We start from the raw sequence: 25,818 nt of genomic DNA, 5'->3' as shown, positions 1-25,818 counted from the left end.
GTGCAAGTAGATAAATAGGTACCGCTACAGCGGGAAGGTAAACGGTGTTTCCGTGTGCTGCTCTGGTTCGCCAGAAGTGGCTTTGTCATGCTGGCCACATGACCTGGAAGCTGTACGCCGGCTCCCTTGGCCAATAGAGCGAGATGAGTGCCGCAACCCCAGAGTCGGTCACGACTGGACCTAATGGTCAGGGGTCCCTTTACCTTTTACCCTTCCTATTGCAACTCCCTGAGCCATATGCTGTAGTGTGCCAGAGGATCTTGCAATCCTCAGGCAGCGGAGGAAGGCGAGGTAGGGTAAAGTCCTCTGCTGTGATTGGTGCAGAAGCTCAAAGTCCATTTTAAGTGAAAAATATTTTTGAAATGTATAACAAACCAAGGTGCTTCAGCCAGCAACACAACCTGGAAGATTGGGATGATAAGCGTATTTTGCATACCAAGCTACAGCAAAAATTGCACAGGTAGGAACCATTTCTAGGTGAAATCTCCCAGACTCGTTTTTAGTTAAATTCAATTTTATTCAGTGTTACAGCAGAATTTACTTCAAATTCAAACTGTTAGTAAAAACTGAGGGTGGGGGGCATTGGGCACCTACAGAAGTTAAAACATATAAGACGGATACATTAACAGTTTGATGAATCAAGGTAGTTCTCAATCTCTGTACAGGGTAAGCTTGCACAACAAAACCAGAGGGGGGCCAATAAAAAATCATCATTAGTCAATCTTCCTTTCACTTTACAGCTTTGAGAGCTTAAAGAGATTCAGGCCAACAGAAAGACAAGAAGCGCCAGAAGCATAGCGAATTTCTTTCAGCATCCCACACCACTCCTTCTTCTCGTCGTCATACCTGCATGGACAAAAGTTACTATAAGTAGGCACCTGAGATCACTGAGCAACGAATCCCTTTCTATGTTTACAAATACCAACCATGCATTAGGATCCCAACATAAAATGCCAGTTATGACGCTAAGGCTTTATTCACCATAGTACATCGTTGATTTAGTGAGTCATTTCACAGCTCTGGAACTGTTTGTTATTTCCCGACGTTCTTTTTCCTTGCGGTCCTCCAGCTATTATTGGGCAGCTCCCATTATCCGTGACCGTTGGCCACGCTGAAAGGGGACGATGGGAGGGAGTAGGAATCCAATGCCCCAAGGAGGCCGATGGTTCCTCATCCCTGCTTTAAAATTTCACGACTCAGCTAATACTATCAGCTCTTAAATGAATCAGTTATCTGAATCAGTTTACAGTATATGGTATCTTTCTATTTTGAACATGTAAGGCCAAAAATCTTAGGGGTGCTTTCAACACTGCGCTAAGCAGATCATTTTGGAATGATCTCCCCTTCTCTGCCCATACAGTCCCTAGATCTGTTCTTTTCCCACAGAGCAGATTCGGGGGACAGTGTGGGGCACGTGTGAGGAGAAAATCACTTGCGCTAGCGCAAAACTAGCCAAACACCACCTTTGAAAGGAAATCTAGCATATACCCTTGGATAAATGATAGACAAATTCATCCACCATTCCTTGGTACAGACTTGTCTCTGCAAACACGTACACAGTACTCAAGCAAAGAGTCTGGCCTGTTTGTGGGTAAAGAGGTTATTCCTCAGATCTGTAAAGCATTTTGACAATTTTTTTATTAACCTGAAGTTAAGATTATTTAGTCCTCTGAAGTGAATAATATTTCGTAGCGAAAAAAGAAGGTGGAATTAACAGGCTTCAGATGCAGGGCTAATATACTATGACAAAAGATTGTCAATTAAAAATTAGCTAGTTACAGGCAGGTAGCCGTGTTGGTCTGACGCAGTCAAAACAAAATTTAAAAATTCCTTCCAGTAGCACCTTAGAGACCAACTAAGTTTGTCATAGGTATGAGCTTTCGTGTGCATGCACACTTCTTCAGATACACATCTGAAGAATCTGAAGTATCTGAAGAAGTGTGCATGCACACGAAAGCTCATACCTATGACAAACTTAGTTGGTCTCTAAGGTGCTACTGGAAGGATGACTGCGTCAGACCAACACGGCTACCTACCTGTAACTGTTGATGACTGTTAACGACTGTTGACGACTGCAATTGGTCCTGCAGGAAAAAGCAAGGGGTGAGGTGCTAAAGAAAGCTTTATCAATAAGCTGACATTAGAACATTTACAAAAGCAGCAGTTCTTCACTGGACTCTGGAGCTGACCTCGCACAGTATGAATACAAAACATTTTAGTCTCTCATACAGCAATCCTATACATGTCTACTCAGAAGCAGATCCCATTAAGTTCAGCGGGAGTGCTGGCCAACATGTATGCAGTTACCGTCTTTGGTTAGCAAAAGGAGTGATATTCAAACGCAACTTACTTCCAGATGTCGTTCACCTCATTAGGTGCAAATTCCTTCGTTTCAAGCTGAATCATAGCAAAGCCCCCGATAGCATACAAGGAGCCAGACAGTTCAACTAAAGAGATGGAGCTTCTCTCTTGTGGAAACTCTGGCATAACCTCCCATCTGTAATTTAACAAATATTAGATCATGCTCAGATTTTAAAACATAACTTTGGTATAACAGCAGGGGGTGACATATATATATTTATTGCATCCAATTGTTTCCACTTCATTCATGCAAGGACTCCTCCTGTGAGCAGAACTCCTTCAAGGAACGAAGTGAAAATGTTGGATACAACCCACACATTCTCAGATATGCTGGAAAACTGGCCAAGCTCCAACATATGGTGAGCTGATGGTGCCAAGACAAGGGGAGTTCTGGGGTGGCAGCAGGGTTCGAAATTATCGGGGTGCCAGGCGCATTTTGCACCTAAAGATTCTCCATTTGTGAGCACCTCAAAAAGTCCGGATGCCTTTTTTTTTGTTGTTGTTGCGCCTGGCTAGCACTTGAGGAATTCTGAAATGTATACACTAACGGCAGACAATAAGAAGTTTAACAATGAAGAGTAGAACATTTTGAAAACTGAAGTACGGCACCAATATTTTAATTGCAAACACCAAATTAAACATGTATTAACAATTTCTGCTAAAAATGTGATATTAACAATCTCACTTATGTGAATTGCGTATTAGTTCATGCTTATTTAAATAATGAATAAAAAGTGTTGCCGACCCAGCCACCCTGGTGGAATCTAGACATTTTGTTTTGGCACCCACAACCCAGGTCCCAGAAGCCATTTGGCTCCTAGCTTTTCTATCCCAGTTTCTAACACTGGGTGGCGGTCACCTTGCAGGTGTACACACATCTATAGGACCATTGCTGCTAACCCACAGCTCCACCAGCCTTGCCATGTCACCTCATCCCACCTCGATGAGCGCAATGCCACCGCTAAGATACTGCCACTCCTTCAACTGCCCACCCCCAAATCACTGCTGCATTGGCTGCCTCTGGTAATGGAAGAAGGGAGGCAATATGGTACTCTCATTCTAAACACAATCACCCCTTTCCAAGACAGATTGTGTGAATTTGGTAGTAGGTTTCTGCATATCTGTAACGGGAAAACCTCCAGCATAGGTGTGGCCAATGAGAACGAGACTGGATATCACACTCACTTGTTAGTGGTGAGATCAAATGCTTCAACGGAAGCCGAGAGGCCCTCTTCGGTAACGCCCCCTGCAATCACAATTTTGCCTTTATGGACAGCAATGCCAAACATAGAGCGAGCCACTTTCATGGGGGGAAGATCACGCCAGTCTCCCCTCTTGGAATTGTATGCAAACACTCTGTTGGTGCATTTTCTGTGGGGAGAAAGAAACAACATGAATTGTTCTCAGAAATCACAACTCGGCGACCGCAACAAAAAGATGTGAACATTTCCACTTCGAAGACAACAGGCATTCGGATTTGGAAAATACAGTAGTTTCAAATCCAATTGAAGTGTAACATGTTGGGACCAAGAAAGAACTTCTAGATAGATATGCCAGACACCTTAACATCCCATGACTTTAAATGGTTGACAATAATGCATTAATTTGTGTCCTTATTTCTTCTATTTATATTGCAGGTGTCAACTTCCTAATATTTTTCTCTATCCTTTCTTAGAATTGTTGCCTTGGCTTCTGTGGTCTGGATCAAAAGTCCCCAGAGAAAACATCTCACAGCATCTTGAGATGGAAGACCTGATCCCTGCTTTGCAGTCCTTTTCCCACCTGGCATGGGAGGGCAGGGCCTGGACTGACTCCAGCTACAAACGTTGAGCCTGTTGAACAGACTCTTGGGTTGGGTACTCTTTAGGGGTTTTCGTTGCTATTGTTGATACTAATTTTTTATATCTTTAAATTTAGAACGTATGATTTATGTGAAATTTGTTCAGTTTGGTCATGTACATTTTGGCATCCTTTTTACTTATTCTTTTTTTACTACATTTATGCAAATCTTTTTATGTGGTAAGCTGCCTTGAGCATGGTTTTAACTATGGAAAGGCGGCATACAAAGAGGATGATGTTCCCATGATATGTAACTAATGGAATACCCATTCTTCTTTTAAGCAGTGGCTCATTTCATTAACTTGCCATGGTCTCTTCTGTATATGTTACAAGTTTTCCATTAATTCTGCCATCCTCAGCCAGCTTGTTGCTACAGTATAGTTCAAGAGCAAATCAACATATTCTCCCAGAACGTTGCATAATATACACACAGGCAAAAACCAATGCTGGATATTTCTAAAACTATAGGCTGAGGGTTTCACCCCTCCAGTATGGTGACACTGGGCACATGCAATGGGACATGCAATTGTGAACCTCCCTGAGACCTGTGGGTATAGGGTGATCTATATTTTCAATCAATCAATCAATCAATCAATCAATACTAATTCATAGGATCATGGGCTCCAGCCCTTTTCCTCTCTGCAGCAGAGTTTCCCCAATGCCTTTAACTTCAGTTATGGTTACATGGACACCAACTTTAATCAAGGTTAATCAGGCGCTGAAACAGGACACAAGTAGAAACATTTTACCATGCCCCCACCACCACCACTGGGACACTTTTGAGGTACTCACTTATCATCAGTCTTTCCTCCAAGACAATATACAACTCCATTGTGTGAAGTAGTAGCATGGCCGTAGACTTTGAGGGGGAGCTTTTTGACCTCATTCCATTTGAGTGATCTGGAATGGAAGAGGACCCAGTAAGGCAACAGAAAATTCAACGAGAAGCTCCAATAAACACAACAATATGAAGGCACCTACGTGGGATCATAGCATAGTACTGAATCCAGAGACTCCTCAGTTTGGAGGTCTTTGCCTGCAATTACATAGATTTTGTTCTCCAGTTCACCTAGTCCAAACAGGCACCTGGCTGATGGCAGCGGAGGAAGACCAACCCATTCAGAAGTGATGGTATCCAACTATATATATATATATTTCCAAAATTCAAAATAAGAAGTATTAGCGAAGACGTACAAAAAGAAGACATACAAAAGATTACATAGGCCTGAAAGATGGTAAAACAAGAGTGCTCAAACAGGTAATAGTAAACTGTGCAAAGGAAGGAAGGAAGGAAAACTGAAAAAGGGGTGGGAACATTATAAGATAAAAGGTAGAATAAGCAGGTGAAGAAAAGAAACAGTACAGAATCCATTCCTCCCATCCTGACTTTTAATCACACACAGTGAAGACTCTGAATGTACTTCTGGAAAGAGTACTCAGAAGCTGGGAGATACACCCTTTGGATATGTGCACATGATTTGGGGGAGGGCTAACCTACCAAAACTCTAGCCTACCTTTAAGTGTTTCCCATATGGAACTCTGCTAGCAGAGATATCATCTGTAGGCTTGTATAGAGATTACAAATAAGTAGATCTGATCCATGACAACATTCCCCTCCTCCCCGTTTTAAAAACCTTTATGCATTGTGTGTCTTCTTTAGTCCCATCCCACAAGCTTCTCCAACTTGTATCTTGGTTATACCGTCTTCCACCCCACCAGACCTCTGTACCAAACCTGCAAGTCCCAATGCACCTTTTGAAAATTACTAAACTACGCCCTGCCCTAATAATGCTATGTTTTCATGGCTATACATTTTTCTTCCTTCTTTATGACTGTTTCATATTCAAACTTTCCAAGAACTATTTTATCTCTCCCAACCTGGACATGTTTTTCACAGAGGTGGGTAATTTATCTCAGGATTGTAGCACCTCACCCTGGGCTGAGCTGAATAGGGAGCTCTTTTTTTTTGCAAAACGTTTTGCCAATTGGAAAAAGGAGGTTCATTATTATGGCAATTGTTTGTGGTGAACATGAGCAGGGATGAAAATGTACACTCACTTTAACAAGCAGCTAGAACTGGATCATTTGGGTGTTAGGTGAGAGCAGGAGAGAAACAAATATATGAACAAGGCAGGTGAAGTGAGTGGATGAATATTTAAATTTAAATACAGGTTGTGTAAAGATGGGCCAAGACAAAGCCTTGGCTGAGTGAGCAGCTACAATATGCTCCAGTCACTCGGAGGCTATACTGAAAAAGTAAAAGAAGTAAAGAGTAGAGAGAGAAATAGAAGAAAAGCAGCTAGCTGGACTAATAAAGACAAAACGTGGCAGTTACCTGAATGGCCACCACCTTGAGTAGAAGCCTATCCAACCACCCAGGTCATCAGGGAAACCCTTTTGATGGCATCACATCCTGTGGTTTATTGTAGGATGCTCGAAACATATACAAACTACCTTCTAATATCATGTTGCAGAGCAAATAGGATCCTCCGTTTATCAGTTGCTTGCTATGCCTGAACTTGTAGAAACACTATGGTTATTTTAAACTATGGCCTGTTCCAACAGGCTCATGATTTGGGCTTGTTAGAAAATACAGGTTAACAATTGCTTAAACTAATCAAACTGTGTTCCGATGCAACAAGGAACTCCAATTGGTTTAAAAGCGAACACAGATGCTTCTCATCTCTTCCTTGCAGCTGTGCCAGAAGAGATGGGAAGGGAAAGTATGTGGGGTCTACCTGCTGCTTGTGCAGGTAACGCAAAACTACAGCACTGCAGACAAAATGAGCCATCTTGCTTAAGATATTTTTGGGCTCAGTTATTGACAGGGTAAAGTTTACATTGTGATGAACTTAAAAAAAGAACAGCGACAAGGTGAGCAATGTAGCATATTTTGACTTCGAAGTCTACGTTGTACCCAGAATGCACACAGCCTGCAAAAGCAATGTCCATAAATATGAACCGCTGCTGAAATGAATGGGGAGACCCTTGGAAGTGATGAAACTCCATGTCTGTCTGTCTCTGTCTCTCTCTCTCTGTCTGTGTGTGTGTGTGTGTGTGGCAGATGTTCTGCCCATCAGGACTCACTGTATTGGAATGTAACTATGGGCAGATCCCCCAAATAATCCTGGGGGCTGTGGTTTGTTAAGGATCCTGGGAATTGTAGCTTTGTGAGGGAGAAAATACAGTTCCCATGATTCTTTGGGAGAAGCCATGTGCTTTAAATAGACTTTAAATGTATGCTGTGGATCTGACATGTATATGATGTAAAACAAGGAAGAAACAAAAGCAAACTAAAAAAAAATGTATAAATATGGACAAGACGCTAAGGCCCACATTAAAAACCAACTTTACACGTGTTCAGATGTTCACCTGAGGAGACATACAAGGAGAGTGGGATTGCACTTGTTCCTGCTGGCTCTGCCCCCACTCTCTGCTCACATTTATGCGAGTATGAACTGCATGTGAGTAGGTTATTTCAGACATTCCACCAGGATAGAGCTGTGATTTTAAGTGAGAGCACACATGGTGCCACAGCTTCTGTTATACAATACAATTTCAGTTTCACGTCAATAACATTTTGTGGACCAACACAGTTGGTGCTGTTGGCAAATGTTAAAAAAGAAGAAGCTTTTAGAGGAGAATCTTCTAATATTATAGAGGAAATTAGAAAGTTTAGAAAGCGAAAGAGGATCGAGGGTAATCTGGAAGGAGCGGTGAAATTATCGGATCAATGGTAAAATTACAGGATAAATTATTTATGCCCCTTTGGATTTATAAATTCTTATGATCTTGGACTAGAAAGACAAAACAGGATGTACAGCTCCTAGAGACAGATAGCTGATACACCAAATAAAGTTGCACATCAAAGGAGCCACACAAAAGCTATGTTTTTAAGCATGTGGCGTTCAATTATTTCTTCCCTTACCAAACAAACCAGAGATTTATACCTGGAAAAAGTATGACTGGAAAGGCTGCTCCTTGTTCTCTTCGTCCACATACAGTCCTCCCACTACATAAACCTGCTTCTGTTTAGTGACTATGCTGGAATGATTTCTGGGAATCTGTTCCGACAGCGCTGCCAGGTAACATTCATTCTCTGTGGGGTCATAAGCCACAGAAGCAGTATCATTTATGAGAAGAATAAGGTCTTTAGTAAACATTCCATGCCTCGGAATATCATTTAGGTAACCAGGAAGCAAATCTTCGTCCCCCACATCACCATTAATCTCTCCTTTGCCCGATTTCCCTGCACCTTTGGTTGGCTCAGGCAGTTTCCCAGCAAAGGCATCTTTAATAACCTTTATCTTTTTTGAAAGATCTGGGTTGCTTTTGATGATCTCATCCTTCTCAACATGCTCCTTGAAATATTTCTCTTCCATCAGGCGAAAGCGGATGCAGTCAAACACTTCTCCGAGGTTCTTCGCTCGATTCTCTTTATCCGCTTGCACCCAACTCATCACAGCCTCAAAGACCACTTCCTCCTTTTCGATGTTCAAGCTGTCTGGCGAAATCACAGAAATCAATTCATGAGGGGCGAGCTGCCTGAAGTCCTCTTCTTTGCAAATCTTCACAAAGTGGTCTGACACAAAATCACGGGCAGACAGGGCAAGTCTCGGGCACTCGAGGAGGAGACCCAATCTCAGGATGGCCAGGCAATTGCCAACAGCAAGTCTCTTCTGGAGGTAAGAAACACAGACAGTGAAAACGGAAGGGATTTGAAAGCGGCTTGCCAGAGCAAAAATATCTTGCACGTTAGAATCGTTGAGGTCGATGCTTGCAGAATAAAGGTACTTGAGAATCATATCTAGGATGACAGGATCGACATTGTCCAGAACCACCTCTTTCTTTTTCTCCTCGCTTTGCTCCGATAAGAAGTACTCACGGAAATAAGGACTACAGGCTGACAGAATCAGCCTGTGGCAAGGGAGGCTTTTATCCCCGGCTTTTAGGGAACAATCAACAAACTTTTTCTCTTCCAAAAGTTCCCTAAGGCCATCTTGAAGAAGAGTGGATTGATAAAGCCGAAGCTCTTCCGCAAGTTCTCTTCGGGTATCCATTTTGTGGAACGGCTGGGCAAGGAGGTAGGAGAGAGAGCCCTCTTGCTGGTACCAAGGTCTGCCTGAAAAAGGCAGATCAATGTGCTCTGCCCGGCCTGAAGCTTCTGTAATTTAATCTTGCCAGCTAAATATAGGTACAGACTTTCACATGCTGGAATTTAGGGTGGATGGTGTGGAAAGGAGAGTGGAACTTGCAGCTGTCATGGGTTGAAAGAAACAACTGTTGCTTTTAGTCACTAGGGAACCACTTCTACTTGGTTACACACACTGAATCACCAAGATTACTTGCAGAATATAATTAGCATCCGCAGTTAGCAAAGGTGCAGAATTAGGACCAAGGCAGTCACTATGGTCTTTAAAATGCTAATATTACTCAAGCATGATGGGGAAAGTTGGAAGCCAGCAGGTGGAACTATGATAGCCATTCATAACTGAATCATTGAATTCATTTAAAAGATTGTTTCAGAAAAATCAGGCCAGTGCATATGCCTATGAAAACAAATTCCTATGAAATATCTGCTAGATACAAATGGAAAGTTACTTTCATTTATTAACATACTCGCCCTTTAAAGCAATGGGAAAATGTCCACCGATTTAAAATAAGAGCAGGATTGTGTCCCAAAATGTCAGTGAGCTAGTATGTGTGCTTAGCCAGGCTGGGTGTACTTTTAATATCGTTCAAGAATGATAAAGGAGCTGCTGCTGGAGTCAAAGCAAGAACCTAAGATTTCTGGGAGCACAGTGGCTACTTATTAAATGAGTCAACAGGTACAATCCTACTACTGACGTATAAATTCTGTTTTTTAATGGACCAACCCTGCAATTTTATACAATTTACTGAAATTCACCTTTTTACTTTCAATATAACTTTCATCAGAAGAAAGGGGTTGGATGTAGAACTAAGTTAGTTACAATTATGCTCCATTGAAAAGGAAGTGAAAAATTTAGTCATGAGTAACTGAAGTTTCAATGATTTCAGTGAGACCTAAAGTGTGACTTAGGCTGCATTCCTGACTCCACCTACCCGACAGTAAACCTCAGAATTCGACAGAACTGAGTAGATATAAGATTACACTCTTAAATCTGGAGCTAGCTCTACATACGTATTTAGGAAAGATTAACTGGTTTATTTCTCAATGTATACCCAACAGATCAGCTGCTAAAATAACAGCTGGATGAACAAGTCATTTGACATTTTTCCATTTACAGAAATTGTGTGCATGGTATTGTCTCATGAAAACATAGCAGCTGCCTCTCACAAACAATAGCTGACATTTAATTTTGCATGCAGCATACTGTTAGTTCACTGCATGAAAAAATTATGTTGTGATACTCCTACAGGTAAACAAATTTGACAAAAACAAAGCTGGAATGAAATTTTCAATGAATTATAGTATTATGCAATTTCACCCATCCACCCACCCGATTCTGTTTGGGACTCGCTTGAAGACAATGGGTGGGATTTATCATTGTGAAGCTTTATTTAGTGGAATTCACAGGTGGAAAAATTCACAGGTGTGATGTTACTGGCAAAACAGAATCACAAATGGTGTAGTCAGTGAGCACCAAATCAGTAGTCGGTAATAGCTAGTAAGTAAAAAGGAAATCAATATTTAACAGATACCGTATTTTTTGCTCCATAAGACACACTTTTTTCCTCCTAAAAAGTAAGGGGAAATGTCTGTGTGTCTTATGGAGCGATTGTGTGGTCCCTGGAGCCGAATTGCCCAGGGGCAAAATGCAGATCGTGCTTTTTTTTTTTTAGAAAGAGCTAAAGGCTAACAAGAGGGAAAGAGGGGTGTTGAAAAGAAGCCGCTCAGCAGCTGATTGCAAGAGATCGGGGAGGGAGATAAGGGAAGCTAGCTCCCCTCCAAATTCCAGCCACCCCCTTGCCCAGGCCTCCATTGTTGAATGTTCTGCAGAGCGAGGCTGTTTGTTTCCCCAGCAACATGTGACTGGCTGATTGGATTATCTGGCTGATTAGATTATCAGAAGCTGCAGAAGTGTGAGTTGAACAGGATTTTTTCCCTTTGCAAAGTAAACTCAACAACTTTGAGCTGATCCTTTAAAAAATGTGGCTTTTCCTCTTTGAAAAAGAAGCTGCACAACTGTGAGCTGACCCCCCCCCCAAAAAAAACCAGGGCTTTCCCCCTTTCCTCCTCTGAAAACTAAGTGTGTCTTATGGTCAGGTGTGTCTTATGAAGCAAAAAATACAGTAAAAAGGAAAAATGACAAGACAAATTCAACATCTGTCAAAGCAACCAGTAGATTTCATAAAAGTAAACTTCATTTCTTAGCATACATCCAGGGTAATGGAATGTGCAGTATATTGGTGGAATGAAATAAGGGTAAGATTTAATGACTGGGTCATAGTTGGAAATTCAAAAATACCACATATTATCTCATGTTATTTCCTTTAAAATATTTTTATTTACACTCATATGAGACCAACACATATTTTAAATAATCAAATAATTTTAAATAATTTTAAATGTAACCACTGAAAGCACATACAATTACAAAACTGTACATTCCATGAATATATAATCAAATATATTTTATTATAACATGACAACTATACACTGTACATCATTATCTCTTCCTTCTTGTAATAGTTTTCTTGTAAATATAATCATCTCTATAAAACAGGGAGCTGTAGCTTTTTCAATACATGACTTTTAGAGACTAAACAGATTTATTAAATGTTGCTTTAAAATAATGTCATCCCATTACTTCCCAGAGTCCTTGCAGTGTGAAGCCATCTTTTAGTTTTTCTATAGCAAGCCCCAACTCTTCAGAAAAAACAGGCTCACGGTCCTGTTGCTTTTTTTCAGGAAATGAGGAAGAGAGGAAATGCAAGAAAACAAAGGTTAATATAATCAATTAGGCCATTAGGAACTAACACACTATTAAGTTTTAGTTAAAAATAAAATAAAATCTTACCTTATTTCCATCAGCAAAATAAGCCTACAACAGAAAAGTAAAAACATATCAAAAACCTTAAAAAGTAATTGTCTAAGGGTGATATGTAATGTTAGTCATACTCAAAGCAGACCCACTGAAATCAGTGGGCCTACAATTAACATTATATATCATCTTAAATATTTTAATTATAAACAGCACAACCTTGTGTGTGACTACTGAGAAGCCCCACTGAGTTCTATGGGGCTTATTCCCACGTAACTGGATAGTACTACAGCCTAAGAATTGAACATTTGTTAATTCAAACACAGACACCAAGTAACTCAGTTCAATTAAATACTTTTGTATCTAATTATCTGTTACATCTGAAGTGGTTATTAAAACCATGTACTGCCATTTTGTTTCATTTCCTCCTTATTCAGTATGAGTAACTCCATTTTATACTCTATCAAATAAAAGAAAAATCTCTTCGCCTTGACAGATACATAAAATATAGTATTAAACAAAGTAATTTCTTCTGCCAGTTTTCAAAATAGCTTGTTTAAACACAAAGGAAACACAAAAGAAATGCTTCTATAACTTACAGCAATTCTGAGCAGTAATTAAAACAGCTTTTTTCAATTTGATACACCACACTGAAACAGAGGTCAGGACTGTTGATTATTTCAACAGCATTAACACTCTTAAGAAATGTGTTCTAGTGTCATGTCTTTGGTGACTGTCAGACAAAGAGTGAAATATTCACATGAGAAATTTATACACATTTCTTTCCTTAATGAAGTAAGGAACCCAAACGTGCTTAACAACTCACCAGATATTTGAAGAGGTAGAAGATATGTGATAGCATTTTGACCTTTGAAAAATCCAGTGTGATTGTAATAGATGTATTGTCACAGGTGCTCACTATAATGTGCAAGGGACTTCTGCCTGTGCTAAAGGATTTCCCCTTCCTGCTCCCAAAGGTCTCTGGAATTGAGGTGACTTTTAAAGGACCTCAGAAGTTTTATTTTGTTTGTCTTTTACAGGGCAAAAAATAATCATGTGGATTCTTATCACTATCACTTCATGCAGCTGGATCCCAAGAACAGCATAGCTTCAAGGTGGTTGATTGCTAGCTTAAATGGAGCCACTCTGTTTAATCACAAACAGCGGAAAAGGAAGCACCTTCTCAAATGAATATGAAACGAGCAGGCGAGCAAGATATAACCTACTGCAAGTAGTCTCCCATTCTTCACAACCAAGAATTTTTCTGTGAAATACAGGGTTGGACCCAGAGATGAATGGAACTCCATTTATGCAGCGGGGCTTTCCTGGCCATTCCCCCCCTCCCCCGCTCTAGTCCTCCATTACCAAAAACCCACCTGCTCCCAAGTGTCAAGGGACCCTCTGAAACAATGTGGGACTGAGTACAGGGGCTTTGGAAGCACAGGAACCAATTTGGTAGGGCTGCCTTTCACAAGCAGAAGTCCCTCTATGCTTGTACTAGGCAAATTCGGATCCATTCCACAAAGTTTTGTAATCTTCCCATAGGATCAGAAACATTAAGTGATGTACACCCTGACCCTGTCGGTATTTATTCAGAAGGAAGCTATGCTGGGCCAGTCACAGTAAGCCATAATTCACGGCTTATCATAAATGCTGTCCAATCACTCTCACTTCACTCTAAGGCAAGTGGGATGCTAAAGCCACAAGGTTTATCTGAAATGGGGATCATTGTTTTTTCTTGGCTTGTCAATTATGGTTTGTCAGGGAGAGAAGCCAAGCTTTGCTGCTTGTTCATCCCACACACACTAGAGCAGGAGTGAAGTGGAAGTGATCAGGCAGCAATTACAGTAAACCATTAAGTGTGACTTATGGTGATGTGTGAACTGCGTCACAGAGTTGGGGGTGGGGGTCAAAGTATCACAGGACTACAGAATTAGAGGTAAATCAACAGAGGATAATTATTTTTCAGTAGAACCTTACCACAAAAGCATCTGTCTGCTCATCTGCCTCAATCTCTACATCATCCTGTATCTGTTCCACCGTCAGATCTTCTAGCTGCTGAGGCTGAAAATTAATAAATGAAAGAAAACACTTTAAAATCTAATCTTTAAATCTTGTTAAGTAAGTAGTAGCTAGTTTAATTTCTATAAATCGTATTTTTAAAATAGGAATACCTTCTCTTCCATTTCGTAATCTACTCCAAATATAGGATTAACTGAAAAGACTTGATGTAATGATTTTATTTCTTTTGCTGTTCCCTCTAGTTTTTCCACTGGGTCAATCTTAAATCCAAGCACATAACCACCAGTCTATAAGAGAGTATATGTTGAAAGAAAACATATTCAATAGTTATCCCACAGTATGATAACCCAAATTCAGTAAAACCATTTTGGCTGAAATTGTGCAACAAAATGTTACACCATATCAATCATAAGCCACAGTTTTATTAGGAAGATGAGGCAAGCCATTATCAATTGAATCATGCTCAAGTATTTAAACCATTCAGATATACTGAAGCAATACAACATCAATATTAAATAAATATAGCAATTTAGTGGGGCTTTGCAGTGCGTTACATGTTCATTATTAGTCATCATATTTTTATGAATGGCTACAATTGTAAATATAGTGTTGCAAAAACAACGGAACAATTCCAGGTTGAAAGCTATTTTTAAGTACTAATCTCAACTGTGCCATGTGGAAAGTAATCAGCAACGACACATTCAAAATTGCGTTTCTGAAGCTATTTATTCACAAACAGTTCTACTCCCAAGAACTATTCAGGAGCAAATCATTTCATGACTCTTTTACAGGGGCACAGCACTCAAAAATAGCAAGTGACCAAGCTGATATGCTGGTGTCTCATTCAGAGATTTGATTAGTCACCTGGTGCTCATTTATCATAGTCATTATTCTGTGAACTCATAACTAAGCTCTTCAAATTGCAAAGATCATACTACCATGACATCCTAATCAAAGCAGCAACTTCCTTAGGAATAAATATCACCAAGTATAGGTGATTGATTGAAGATGTTTAAGAAATGACTTAATGGAGTTTTGTATGGAATGATTAAAAACTGAAGGAAGTACAATATGCTGAGTTCTTACCGCCTGAGAACTCTCAATGACAAGTGCCAAGCCGAATTTTGAGTCTCTGATCTTTACTGAACGCTGGTTGAAAAGTAAAAACAAGCAAAAAATGTGTTTGTTAAAAAGAATTACTGAAATATGACTCCTTAACAGAATTAACTGAAATTATTGACAGTGACAGTGATTATTGAAAATGAATTACTCTATTTCCAGTCACTTATAATTATAAACGCACATGAATTTTTAGTGGAGAAGAACACTGAGAACATCGAAAAGTTGGAAAATATCTTACCTGGGAACTTTGATACGAATTTTGTTCATATGCCTCTGACAAAAAACAACTATAATGCTCAGCTAGCAGCACTGGCCAAGTACCATGGAAACCATATAAACTGACCAATGCTTTAAAAGTACAGTACTAGTGTACCATAGTGGTAAAGAGTGTGAGCTATGAGCTGAATTCCTCAGTATAGAGGAAATGCTATTGGCCTGCTGCAAAGAGGTATATGAATCTGACTGCAGATTTTTGGAGGTGGAATATCCTCCATGTTCTCTCTATGAGTCTAAAAGCTGACCAAACACAAAGTTCCGTCCATCAGTGTATTCCTGCATAAGCACTACCTGACAAGGAAATATTAAATAATGCATGTCACAGCAAACTTATCCAGGACAAGTCTCTAACACCAAAGACATTGTACCCTTTCCACCATCATCCAGCTAAAAGACCATTCATTTCAACCACCAGAAGAAATACATACTGTAAACCCACAACTTATGCATATTTAACTTGTGCACATTCAGCTCTATGCACTTTGCAAATTTATAAATTAAAACTAAAAAGGGGGTGGGTATCTGGGAAAAAAAGACTTTGGCAATCCCAGCCGTCACTGAACCCTATGTGTTTTGACCATACACAATTTTGGCTTTAGGTGCAATCCCTGAAATGTACCACCCCCCATGCAAGTTGCAGGCTGACTCTATGTGCTTCTAAGATTTGTCAGCTTTGTCAAGTTTATATTAATATCCATTGACACTTTCCAAAAATTCCATAGTATTTCTTTGGAAATTATATATACAACAATTAAAATAAGGTAACCCATATTAATATTTAGGCAAAAATATTGTACTGTTATTGTACTTACAATTTGTAGATATGGGATACTGACATTAAAGCTGTCATTCATATTAGCATGCCAAACTACTCTTACATTTGTAACAAAAAAGGTACCCAGATTTCCCTAGGAAAGAGAGAAATTATAATTAGTTGGTACTAGTCTTCTATAACACTATATTAGGTCCCTCTGCATTTAAAATGTAAAGAGAATAGCATTTTTTATTTAAGAAAACTCACATTTAAATACAAAATCCACTGGTGAAACCCTTACTACAGCAAATCAGGGTTGAACCATAGTACAGTATAAGAAGCTTTCCATTGCATCTATAGGACTCAAAATAATATACCATTCAAGTTCGATGGCATGCAAGACACATATGCCAAAGTTAAAATAGCAGTATACAAAAATAACCTTTTGCTCTGCAATATTGCTTTTGTGCCTATTTTCACACACTAAAATAGTCACCACACACTATTTCACATGCCAAATGAATATGGGTTGCATCTTGAGAAATGCAAGACGAATGAAACTTGTGGAAGTGACCTTCCCACCGTCTGCAGTGGCCTTCTAAATGTTTCTCCTCAGGAACAGGGACCCTCTGAAATGGGGTGGGGTGGGATACAGAGAACTCTGGAAGAAGGGGGGACTGATTGAAACTGGCCAGAACCAACTTGTGCTCTTCTTTCTTCTTTCTTTCTTCTTCTTTCCTAAGATGGTTCTGACCAATTTTGGTTAATTTCCCTCTCCTCCAGCAGCCCCTTGTGACCCAGTCAACACCACAATGGAGGGTCCCCTGAACCTCAGGAGTGTCTTTTGGGGAATGAAGGACAGGACAGTAGAGGGGTCAGGAAAGTCTTATGAAATTCAAGTAATATGATAGAACTTGCACATGAATATTAAAGAGCTAAGAATATTCTGCTGAACCTCAGTGCCATGTATTTTTCAAGTAGTCAGTTTCACAAGATGGTTACAGAACTTCTTTGCCAGATTTTGCAGGAAAGGCTTTAAAAAAATCACATTCTTAATTTCAGTTTCTGAATATATTACACTGTACCTGATCACTAGATAAATTCCAGACACCATTTATTTTGTCATATACTTGTTCTTTGGGTAACAATCTCAACTGCTTGTTTTGAATTAATGCACATCTCAGTTTAAGCTCACGGTACATTTTTGAAGTTTCATAAGCTCTAGGAATAATAAAACACGGTTTCAAACAATGATAAAAATGGGGAATAAGTATTTATACTCCTAACCTAACCAATTTGTCTCCTCTAACTTGAGCAACATGGAAGTACAGTAATTATGCCAGAGATTCTTGAGTTTAGCTTGAAGGAAAACCTCCACAATTGGATGCCCTTCTTCAATAAGATCCTTTATCCTAAAAAGCGAATTATCTGCCCATCCTGAGAATATTCTTATCTTGAAATATAAGGGTTGCTCTGTGTACCGTATTTGCATACATATGCACGCCAATCCCAAATTATTACCATTTCCTCACTGAACAAAATATATGCAAACCTTTCATTCTAAAAATGTATTGATTATATGGCATATGCAACTAAACCAACTAACTTCATTAGGATTGTGCTTCAGCAAGTATTTCCTGCTTCTATGCAAGACTAACACGCTTTAAAATAAAAAAGCTCAAGTACCTGTGTACAGCAATAACAGAGGCAAAAAGTCTGGGGCTTCCAGGAACCACATTTGTAAATATGAATTCAAAACGTGTATTGTTACATTTGGTTAATATATAAAGTGCTTCTGTCTGGCCTCTTAATTTCTGTAAGAGAAAAGATTTATAAGATTTAGTATTTAGTACTGCACTTTCCAAAAGAAATTAACAATCTTAATATTTATGTATTCTCAGTATAATCGGAAACCAGTAACGATTTCCAGGGTGGTAGCCATGTTAGTCTGTTGCAGCAAAAGTGTGTTCTCACACTTTAAAAACTAATCAATTGCTATAAGCTTTGGCATAGTAGAGCCCACTTTATTACCCTCATCAAGTTATAGGGTTTTTTATACCACTACAAGTATTAATCAAGTAATTAATTGTGGTTCGTTTGGAACTGTTTGTCTTTTACCACTACAAGCATTGATTAACTTACCAGTGCAAGGATATCTGTGTGTTACACTCAACACTACTTTGTGAATGTTCACTTTACTTATTCTGCATATACTTATTTTGTATACATAGTTGTATCCATCTAAGTCAAATTCAGAGGACAACCACTGAAATAAATTGGTCACTTTGAATATGACTTAGCTGAATATAACCCCTAAGCTTTAAATGTTGTAGTCTGTATTATTCTGCATTTCATTTCTCTCTTTACTGCTTAACACATTTCTCTCTCTCTACACACATCCTGCCAACTTGGGTAGCGCTGATAGAGTAATGAAGTGGACTTTTCTCCAAAGGTTTATACCATAATAAAGTCATTAGCCCTTAAGGTGTCACAAGGCTTTTTGTTGATTTTGAAATTCATAGGACTTGCTGACAATTAAATGTGTTTTAGAAGAACTGGAAAATCATGTCATTTGACGAGAGCATGTTATATATTTCAAAATGCGCTCTAATTCAAAATTTGTTTCGTAAACTCACCGAGTTAGCAGTTCTTGTTGTTGTGCTTATAAAGCAATTGTAGCCAACAGCTAAGGAATCAGGGAAAACAAAAACAGTATTGTTAAAGATGTAACTGAATATCTCCAGATAATCTGTCTGGTATATATTGCTTGCAAAACAACATCAAACCTGTGGTTACGTACAATACACTCAACAAACACACAAGACGTAACCGGCTGTGCTCTTACAGAAATAAAATATATTATTCACTATATCATATCAAATAACTTATAGAGTTCAACAGAAATAGCTCATAAAGTTCAACGGAGTAAGCAGAGGACCCAGTAGATCAGTTCATTCATGAGGTCCATACATGTACTAGTGTCTATATTGGCCTTGTTTCACCGTCCTGGGCTTCATCAGCAACTACTACTATGCCGTAAGATCCACAATCTTATTACATCACATATGAACTTGTACAACTGATGAAGACCAGGACAGCGAAACAAGGCCAATATTTCCGAAATCCTTGTCTAAACTCTGTGAAAGGATTCTGTGGAACTGTACAAGCTTCCATGTGGATTGTTTGGACTTTATGAACATAGAAAGACACAGGTAGAATAGACACTAGTACATGTATGGGCCTCATGAATGAACTGATCTGTGAATGAACTGATCTACTGGGTCTTCTGCTTACTCCGTTGAACTTTATGAGTTCTTTCCGTTGAACTCTCTAAGTTATTTGATATAGTGGTATATATTGCTGTCTGGAATAGAAAATTGCCCAAATTAAACTTAACCCAGTGTGCTAGTTGATTCCAACACAAGGGTTCCCGCTAGCACAACAGGTCTTGCTCCATCTACACCTCACCTCTGCCAAATCGGCTCTGGAGGATCAGGAGAAACTCCAGAACAGCACAAAGGGGAAGGAGACGGGGGTATTTCCATCTGGCAAGCAGAAGTGCTTGCTCTGAAGTAATAATCAGCTGAGCCTACCATTAAATTGAATTCCTCCCAATGAAATCACTGTGTGACAGCTATGTACTAACTGTAGCTGCAGGAACACGTGCTGCTACTATAACAGTAAATCAATTCACAGGTAAACCCAACTAAATTAAATGAAACCTACTCCCAGGCATAGTCTATACCACTGCAGTCTAATGAGACTTGCTTCCAGTAACGGGAGGCTGCAAATTTTCCAGTGCTTATTTTTCCATGGAACATTTTCTGTTTCATAGTAACAATGTACAGTTTTGGGCAAGTTTGGCACCTTCAATATTTTTTGCTTTTGTTTACTAAATGCAAGTTTTAAAAAGCAGGCTAAATGAGATCACTGTCTAGGGCAGGGTGGTCCAACACGTGGCCCAAGGGGCACATGCAACCCTCAATGCCTTTTTGGTGGCCCTCAGCAACATTTGATTGCCCCCCCCACAGTCCTTATGCTGCCTTCCCAAAGATGGGGGCATAAAATTTTGGCCTCACTCCTTCTCCCCTGGGTGCAACAAGACAGTGTGGAGCCTGCAGATTCTATGTCAAAGTACTCTTGGGGCTCACTTGGAAAGAAAAGTTGAGTAACCCTTCTCTAGGGCATCAGAAATTTTCCAGGAACCCCAAAGCACTGCTTACTTTTGAGAAGACATGTGCATACTGTAGTTTTATATTTATATTTTACTTTTCAATCAAAAAACCTTACAACACACACACACACAAAGACAGTTACCCTCAGGGTAAAAATCCAAAAAGACATGACACAAAAGGAAAATGGATAGGGAAGGAGAAAAAAATAAGCAATCTCAGGTACAAGAGCTTAGTTTCAAGTCCTTTTGATGATCAGTTGGCAGTGGAAAAGTTCAAGAAGAAGAAGAAGTGTAAAGTATCTGAGCACACTGTTAAGAGTGGCCTCCTAACCCTTCTCTCTCCTTCTTGAAGCTTGATGTAGTGGCTGCTGCCAGAGGATAGTTAATCATGGTGTCAGAGTTTTCTTATATAAGAGATGTATGGTGCAGACCTACCCCTCCCAAGCCAAGTCTATCCATCGTTGCAGGTCCCAACCCATGTTTGTCCACAATTAACTACGGTACATGTTTACAAAAGGCTAAGCTACACAAATGCTATTTATATGAACAGAATTAACATCACTTTGAAGAATGCTATTTGTTAGCAGGTAACTGTATCTTACTAGACTGGACACACTGTAGAAAAACAGCTTTAGAACTAAGCTGACATGCCCTCAATAAAGATTATGAGCAAATAAGAACAGCCTGAAATATTTCTGCCACCTAGTTTTATAACCCAGTAAAGGGCAAACCAAGTTTCTAATTGCCAGCACACTGGACCTGAAAGGAGGCTGACCACAGTACATCATCCTTATTTATAATTTTTTTATATTACCGTATATCAGTCTGAAAGTTGTCCAACATTTAATGTTAGAAATGTGATGTAGTTATATGCTGAATCGGAATGCTTTTTATATGAAGTGATCTTAGGAAGTATGAAACACTGTGTGCCCCACACAAACAAATAGACAATTGCAGTGTGAGTTGGCAAGGGACAATGCAAAAGTCTGCAAGGCTTTCTTATTTTCAAGAATGCCAGATATACCCAAGGAAAGTTAGAATTTTCTGTAATGTGCAGAATGCTTTGAGAACATTTACCAATGCATTCTTTACATGGGAATAATTATGTCAATTCTAACAACTAATACAAAGGTAGTATACACAACGTTAATAGAGTGATGAAGGTTACAGTAAAACCAGAGCCTTCCACTCTGATCCTAAAGGTGTCTAACACCTCTGAAAATGTTGGGACTTACTTTCAAGCAAGTGTGCTTAAGACTGGGGTGTAAATGTCTCTCTTTGAAGCAGCAGCAGTACCAGGTGAAGGAGAAAAGCTTTTGATTGACCAGTTAATTTTTTAATGGTATAGAAACAAAGGAAGGGATACTTACAGAGGTTGACTCTAGGCAATACTATGGAGTGCCAAATAATTCTCAAGTTTGTTACCAAAAGTCTGCCTGGAAATTTAAAAAAAAAGGGGGGGGAATCACCATATAATTTATAGCAAAATTATTCTAATACTAGACAGACAGAAAACACATAAAGGCTATCCTACTCAATCCTATGTACTCAGTCAGGATCCTCTACACCCAGTATCCCCCATCCATTTATTAATGTCATATATATAAAACAAACAAGAGGGGTGTGCAACAAAACATGGAGCACTCCTGTCCTGGGGTTTCAGCCAACCATGATCTTCTCTAATATACTCCATTCCAGCCCACCACATTTTTTGTTTTTTCTCCCAAGAGCCAGCTTTTGATTCTGTGGTCACTTGGCTTGCTCACTTTGCGATGTTTTTGTACTACTGCAAATCTAACAATCTTCACAAGCCTACTGATACCTCCCTCTTGTGCAGGGATAGTGATATTTTGACTACATAAGGATTCCCACTCAGAGAATGAGTTCACTATTTGGGGTAGGGTCATTGCTCAGTGGTAGAGCATCTCCTTTGCATCAGGAAGGTCCCAAGTTCAACTCCAGGTAGTACTAGGAGAACCCCCTGACGGAAACCTTAGAGAGCCAGTTAGTGTAAACAGCAATAGGGAACTCGATAGGCCAATGGTCTGAGTCAGTATAAGGCAGCTTCTTATTTTCCTATGTAGAATTCCAAGAATAATAACCCATTCAAATCTGCTGTACATGAAAATAAGCAGAAATGAGTGAACGGCAACTATATTAGAAAAAGAGATTGGGCAAGCAAACTCCCACAACAAAGACCTACATACTATCTAAGATCTGCAGGAGGGGAAGAAATAGGGAGCTGATATTAAATAAATCACAAGGATATAAAGGCAAGATATAAATAGTTATAATAAATAAATAAATACACATGGCGATCTTGGACATCTGCACTGACACATCATCGTAATATCTAATAATAGCAAACTCAGGTGGCCCAGTGCCAATCACTCGGGAAGCAAAATGCTGCAATCCAAAAATAAGGTCATGGCTTCTACATACGTGGGGAATCCCCTAGGCATGCAAGAACACACATTTGTGAAACAATAAAATAACACTGGACAGAAGGTGGGAGATAACCCTCTTGCTTGACAAGAACCTGCAAACTTTTAGCTTGGAACAGAGTGCTAGTGGCATTTGCGAAAGAGGGAGAAAGGGTCTATAGAAACCAGAAGTTGTACCTTTCTCTCCATTGTTTCCTTTGGTATCTTCAATAGGATCCAAACAGTCAATGAGAACTTCTCCTGGTCTCATTTTCATTTGCCTATAACAATATTACATGTTAAGTTGCTGCTTCAACCCATGATTTTCTTTTATTTAGGTAAACCAGTAATATCCCAATGAAACATTTTGGGACAATAATGCTCACCATGCATAAACACAAATCCAAGATCTATACTGTAATGACTTTGGGGAAAAAAACTTGTCCTTTCCCTAACCAAAAAGAGTCATGTTTCCAAATGAAACACTAATTGAAATGGCGGAGTTGTGCAATGACATCCACCTATCTGCATTTTGCATTACTTCTCATGAGCACTGAAAAAGTTAAACAAATATTTTAACTGCAGGTTCCAATCAAAGTAGATTCCTGCAAGGAGGGATGTGTGACATCTTGGTAAGCTTGCTTCCATTCTGAAATAAACAAGTTTATTTATGCTATTAATCCGGCTTGTTATTTAAATAATCCCATTGGTAGCCACCAGTGACAAAAAAATAATAATCAAAAAAACTCACTCACAGGTGGGTGCACAGAATACCATGCAGGTGAATGAGCAGGCCAAGTGACCAAGCAAGCACAGGCCAGAAACCAAGCAAGCTGGCAGAGGATAGAAAAAAACCATCCTTCATGTCAATCACACATATACAGAGGGGCTGCTGGAGGAGGGTAGGGCTCTCTATCCTTCCTCAATCAACCGCATTGACTCCAGTTTTCCTGGACTTATTTACAAAGTTGCATTGGTCACATCTCCAGGGCAAGTAGCAATGGGTCCCAGGTCAGTTCCCAGCCAGCATGGCCAGCAGCTACTCTTTTAACTGCTATGAATTTGTCCCAACACTTTCTTATGGTCATCACTACATCTCATGGCAGCGAATTCAAGCCATCTTGCGTCAACAGGCACATGGTACATATTTACGGACCTGGTGAATATTGTATAAAGCATAACCTGTATAAGCAAGTCTAAAATCACTTACTTTTCTGTTCTGTCCAGGCCAGAGACACCTTTTTCTCCTTAAGTATCAGCCATGGAGAGAGATATTGCTGCATTTTAGATTGCCAATTTGACCAATTATCAATTTAAAAAACGATAGGCCACACTTTATCCAGTTTTTTTTTTAAAAAAATCTTCATTTGTGTTAGCCACAAGCCACAGCAAAGGAATAAATAAAATGCAGATATAGCTAGATGGTTGGCTATACAAAATATGTTCCGAAAAATTACGACTCTACAAATAAAGGAGTTAATACTGTCCTTGATCATTTACTGTATCCCCTTTGATTTCACTTCTTTTATCCCCTTCTTATTCCAACGAGCCCCACCCCCCCAGCCCCACTCATCCTCACAATAACCCTGTGAGGTAGGCTAGGCTGGGCCTGAAAGATACAATAGTGGTTGTGTGAACGGGAGAAGAGCTAACCCGCAGATCTAATCCGGAAGCTGCATACAAACCGCATTTTAAAGCACATCTCCCCCCTTCAAAAGAATCCTGGGCGCTGTAAATTTTAAGAGTTACAATTCCCAGCAACTCCTTAAAAGTACGACGCCCATAATTCTTTTAGGGAGAAACAAATATGCTTCGGACGGGCTTTAAAGGTGTTGGGAAAGTATATAAATTCAATAAATGATATTGATATTGATATAATAATATATCAAGCGCGACTTTTTTTGTGTTCAGGAGCGGAGAGGCCGTTGGCGTTCAGGGACCTGAGGAAGCCCACTTAACAAATAAAAGAGCCCCGAGAAGAGCCGTGCCCTACACAACGTGGGGAACCAAAGATGCGTGTGCAAATCCCGAGTTTTATTTTTAACGGCGAGGGCGGAATCCTCGGCTCCCGCAAGATGGAACTGACAGGCTGGAAGGAAACGGCGCTCTCCGCTCTCGAGGCCTCGAAGCGGCAGCTTTGCCAACGGCTACCTAGCGAGGCCGGGGCCTCGGACTCCCTGTCGCGACAGAGCCACCCGCGCGGGGGACACAGCGAGAAAGGGAGCCCCCGTTCGCGCGAGAACACTCACAGAGAGGAGATATCGAAGCGGACGTCCCTGTCCTCCCACAGCGAGTCCGCCGTGGCCGCCATGGTGACCGCCGGGGCCCGTCTCGGCGTCCGTGCGCCGTTCCTTGGCAACTCCCCGACGGGCGCCGGCTGCGGACAAACTTCCTCAGCGCGGCGGCCGAAGAAGCCTGTTGTGCGCATGCTCCGGGCTTCTAGTACGTACTGCACGTGCTTCTCTGCTGCAGCCGCTCCCCGTTCTCGTTAACGATGCTCGGCGGATCAAATTAGGAACGCCAAGGCGCGCCTGCAGGGTGCGTACAGCAAACTGGTTTCCTGGGCCCCTAAGAATGCCAGGCGGCCTGGATAGGAATGCATTTATTGCCGAGCCTACTTCCCAAGGGCTCTTGCAAGGATAAAAGTGGGAAGAGCAATAATGGTATGCCGCCTGGAGTTCCCTGGAGGAAAGGCAACATAGCTGTCAATAACATAGCTGTCAAGTTCTCCTTTTTTTTAAGGGAAATTCCCTTATGCTGAATAGGCTTCCTCGCAAGAAAAGGGAAAACTTGACAGCTATGGTCAATAATAAACGTTCCACTGAGCCCCGTCTCAAGCAGGGGTGGGATTTGTGCGCGTTCCTTTCTAACAAGATTTCA

The 25,818-nt window shown here is 40.2% G+C and overlaps 2 protein-coding genes across 2 annotated transcripts; both read right to left on the bottom strand.

Moving 5' to 3' along the window:
• Positions 1 to 496: 496 nt before the first annotated feature.
• On the bottom strand, positions 497 to 9,342 carry KLHL41 (kelch like family member 41). Its single transcript, XM_035133384.2, has 6 exons — positions 8,151 to 9,342; positions 5,182 to 5,339; positions 4,993 to 5,100; positions 3,547 to 3,732; positions 2,351 to 2,497; positions 497 to 846 (listed from the first exon to the last, which is right to left on the bottom strand). Exons 1-6 carry the CDS (start codon positions 9,258 to 9,260, stop codon positions 735 to 737), a joined length of 1,821 nt encoding a protein of 606 aa, XP_034989275.2. The 5' UTR covers positions 9,261 to 9,342; the 3' UTR covers positions 497 to 734.
• A 1,650-nt stretch (positions 9,343 to 10,992) lies between these two features.
• Positions 10,993 to 25,296, bottom strand: BBS5 (Bardet-Biedl syndrome 5). The gene is made up of 12 exons (XM_035133398.2): positions 25,188 to 25,296; positions 23,137 to 23,219; positions 21,886 to 21,951; positions 18,978 to 19,027; positions 18,028 to 18,155; positions 17,427 to 17,562; positions 16,400 to 16,495; positions 15,276 to 15,338; positions 14,342 to 14,476; positions 14,148 to 14,231; positions 12,204 to 12,227; positions 10,993 to 12,083 (listed from the first exon to the last, which is right to left on the bottom strand). The coding sequence occupies exons 1-12, from the start codon at positions 25,247 to 25,249 to the stop codon at positions 11,982 to 11,984; spliced, it is 1,029 nt and encodes a 342-aa protein (XP_034989289.1). The 5' UTR covers positions 25,250 to 25,296; the 3' UTR covers positions 10,993 to 11,981.
• Positions 25,297 to 25,818: the final 522 nt, after the last annotated feature.

The sequence above is a fragment of the Zootoca vivipara genome, chromosome 1 (genome assembly GCF_963506605.1).
Source record: "Zootoca vivipara chromosome 1, rZooViv1.1, whole genome shotgun sequence".
Taxonomy (NCBI): domain Eukaryota; kingdom Metazoa; phylum Chordata; class Lepidosauria; order Squamata; family Lacertidae; genus Zootoca; species Zootoca vivipara.
This window is presented reverse-complemented; position numbering and strand designations above follow the sequence as displayed.

Bases quoted from the DNA above. Each gene is read 5' to 3' on its own strand.
- KLHL41 (XM_035133384.2), bottom strand. From the start codon at position 9,260: ATGGATACCCGAAGAGAACTTGCGGAAGAGCTTCGGCTTTATCAATCC. The intron at 5,340-8,150 runs GTATAAATCTCT...ATATATATATAG, and splicing joins TCCAGTCATACTTTTTCCAG to TTGGATACCATCACTTCTGA. The intron at 847-2,350 runs GTAAGTTGCGTT...TTGTCCATGCAG, and splicing joins GAGGTGAACGACATCTGGAA to GTATGACGACGAGAAGAAGG.
- BBS5 (XM_035133398.2), bottom strand. From the start codon at position 25,249: ATGGCGGCCACGGCGGACTCGCTGTGGGAGGACAGGGACGTCCGCTTC. The intron at 23,220-25,187 runs GTGAGTGTTCTC...ATATTGTTATAG, and splicing joins CGCTTCGATATCTCCTCTCT to GCAAATGAAAATGAGACCAG. The intron at 17,563-18,027 runs GTACTTGAGCTT...TATTATTCCTAG, and splicing joins TCTGTTATTGCTGTACACAG to AGCTTATGAAACTTCAAAAA.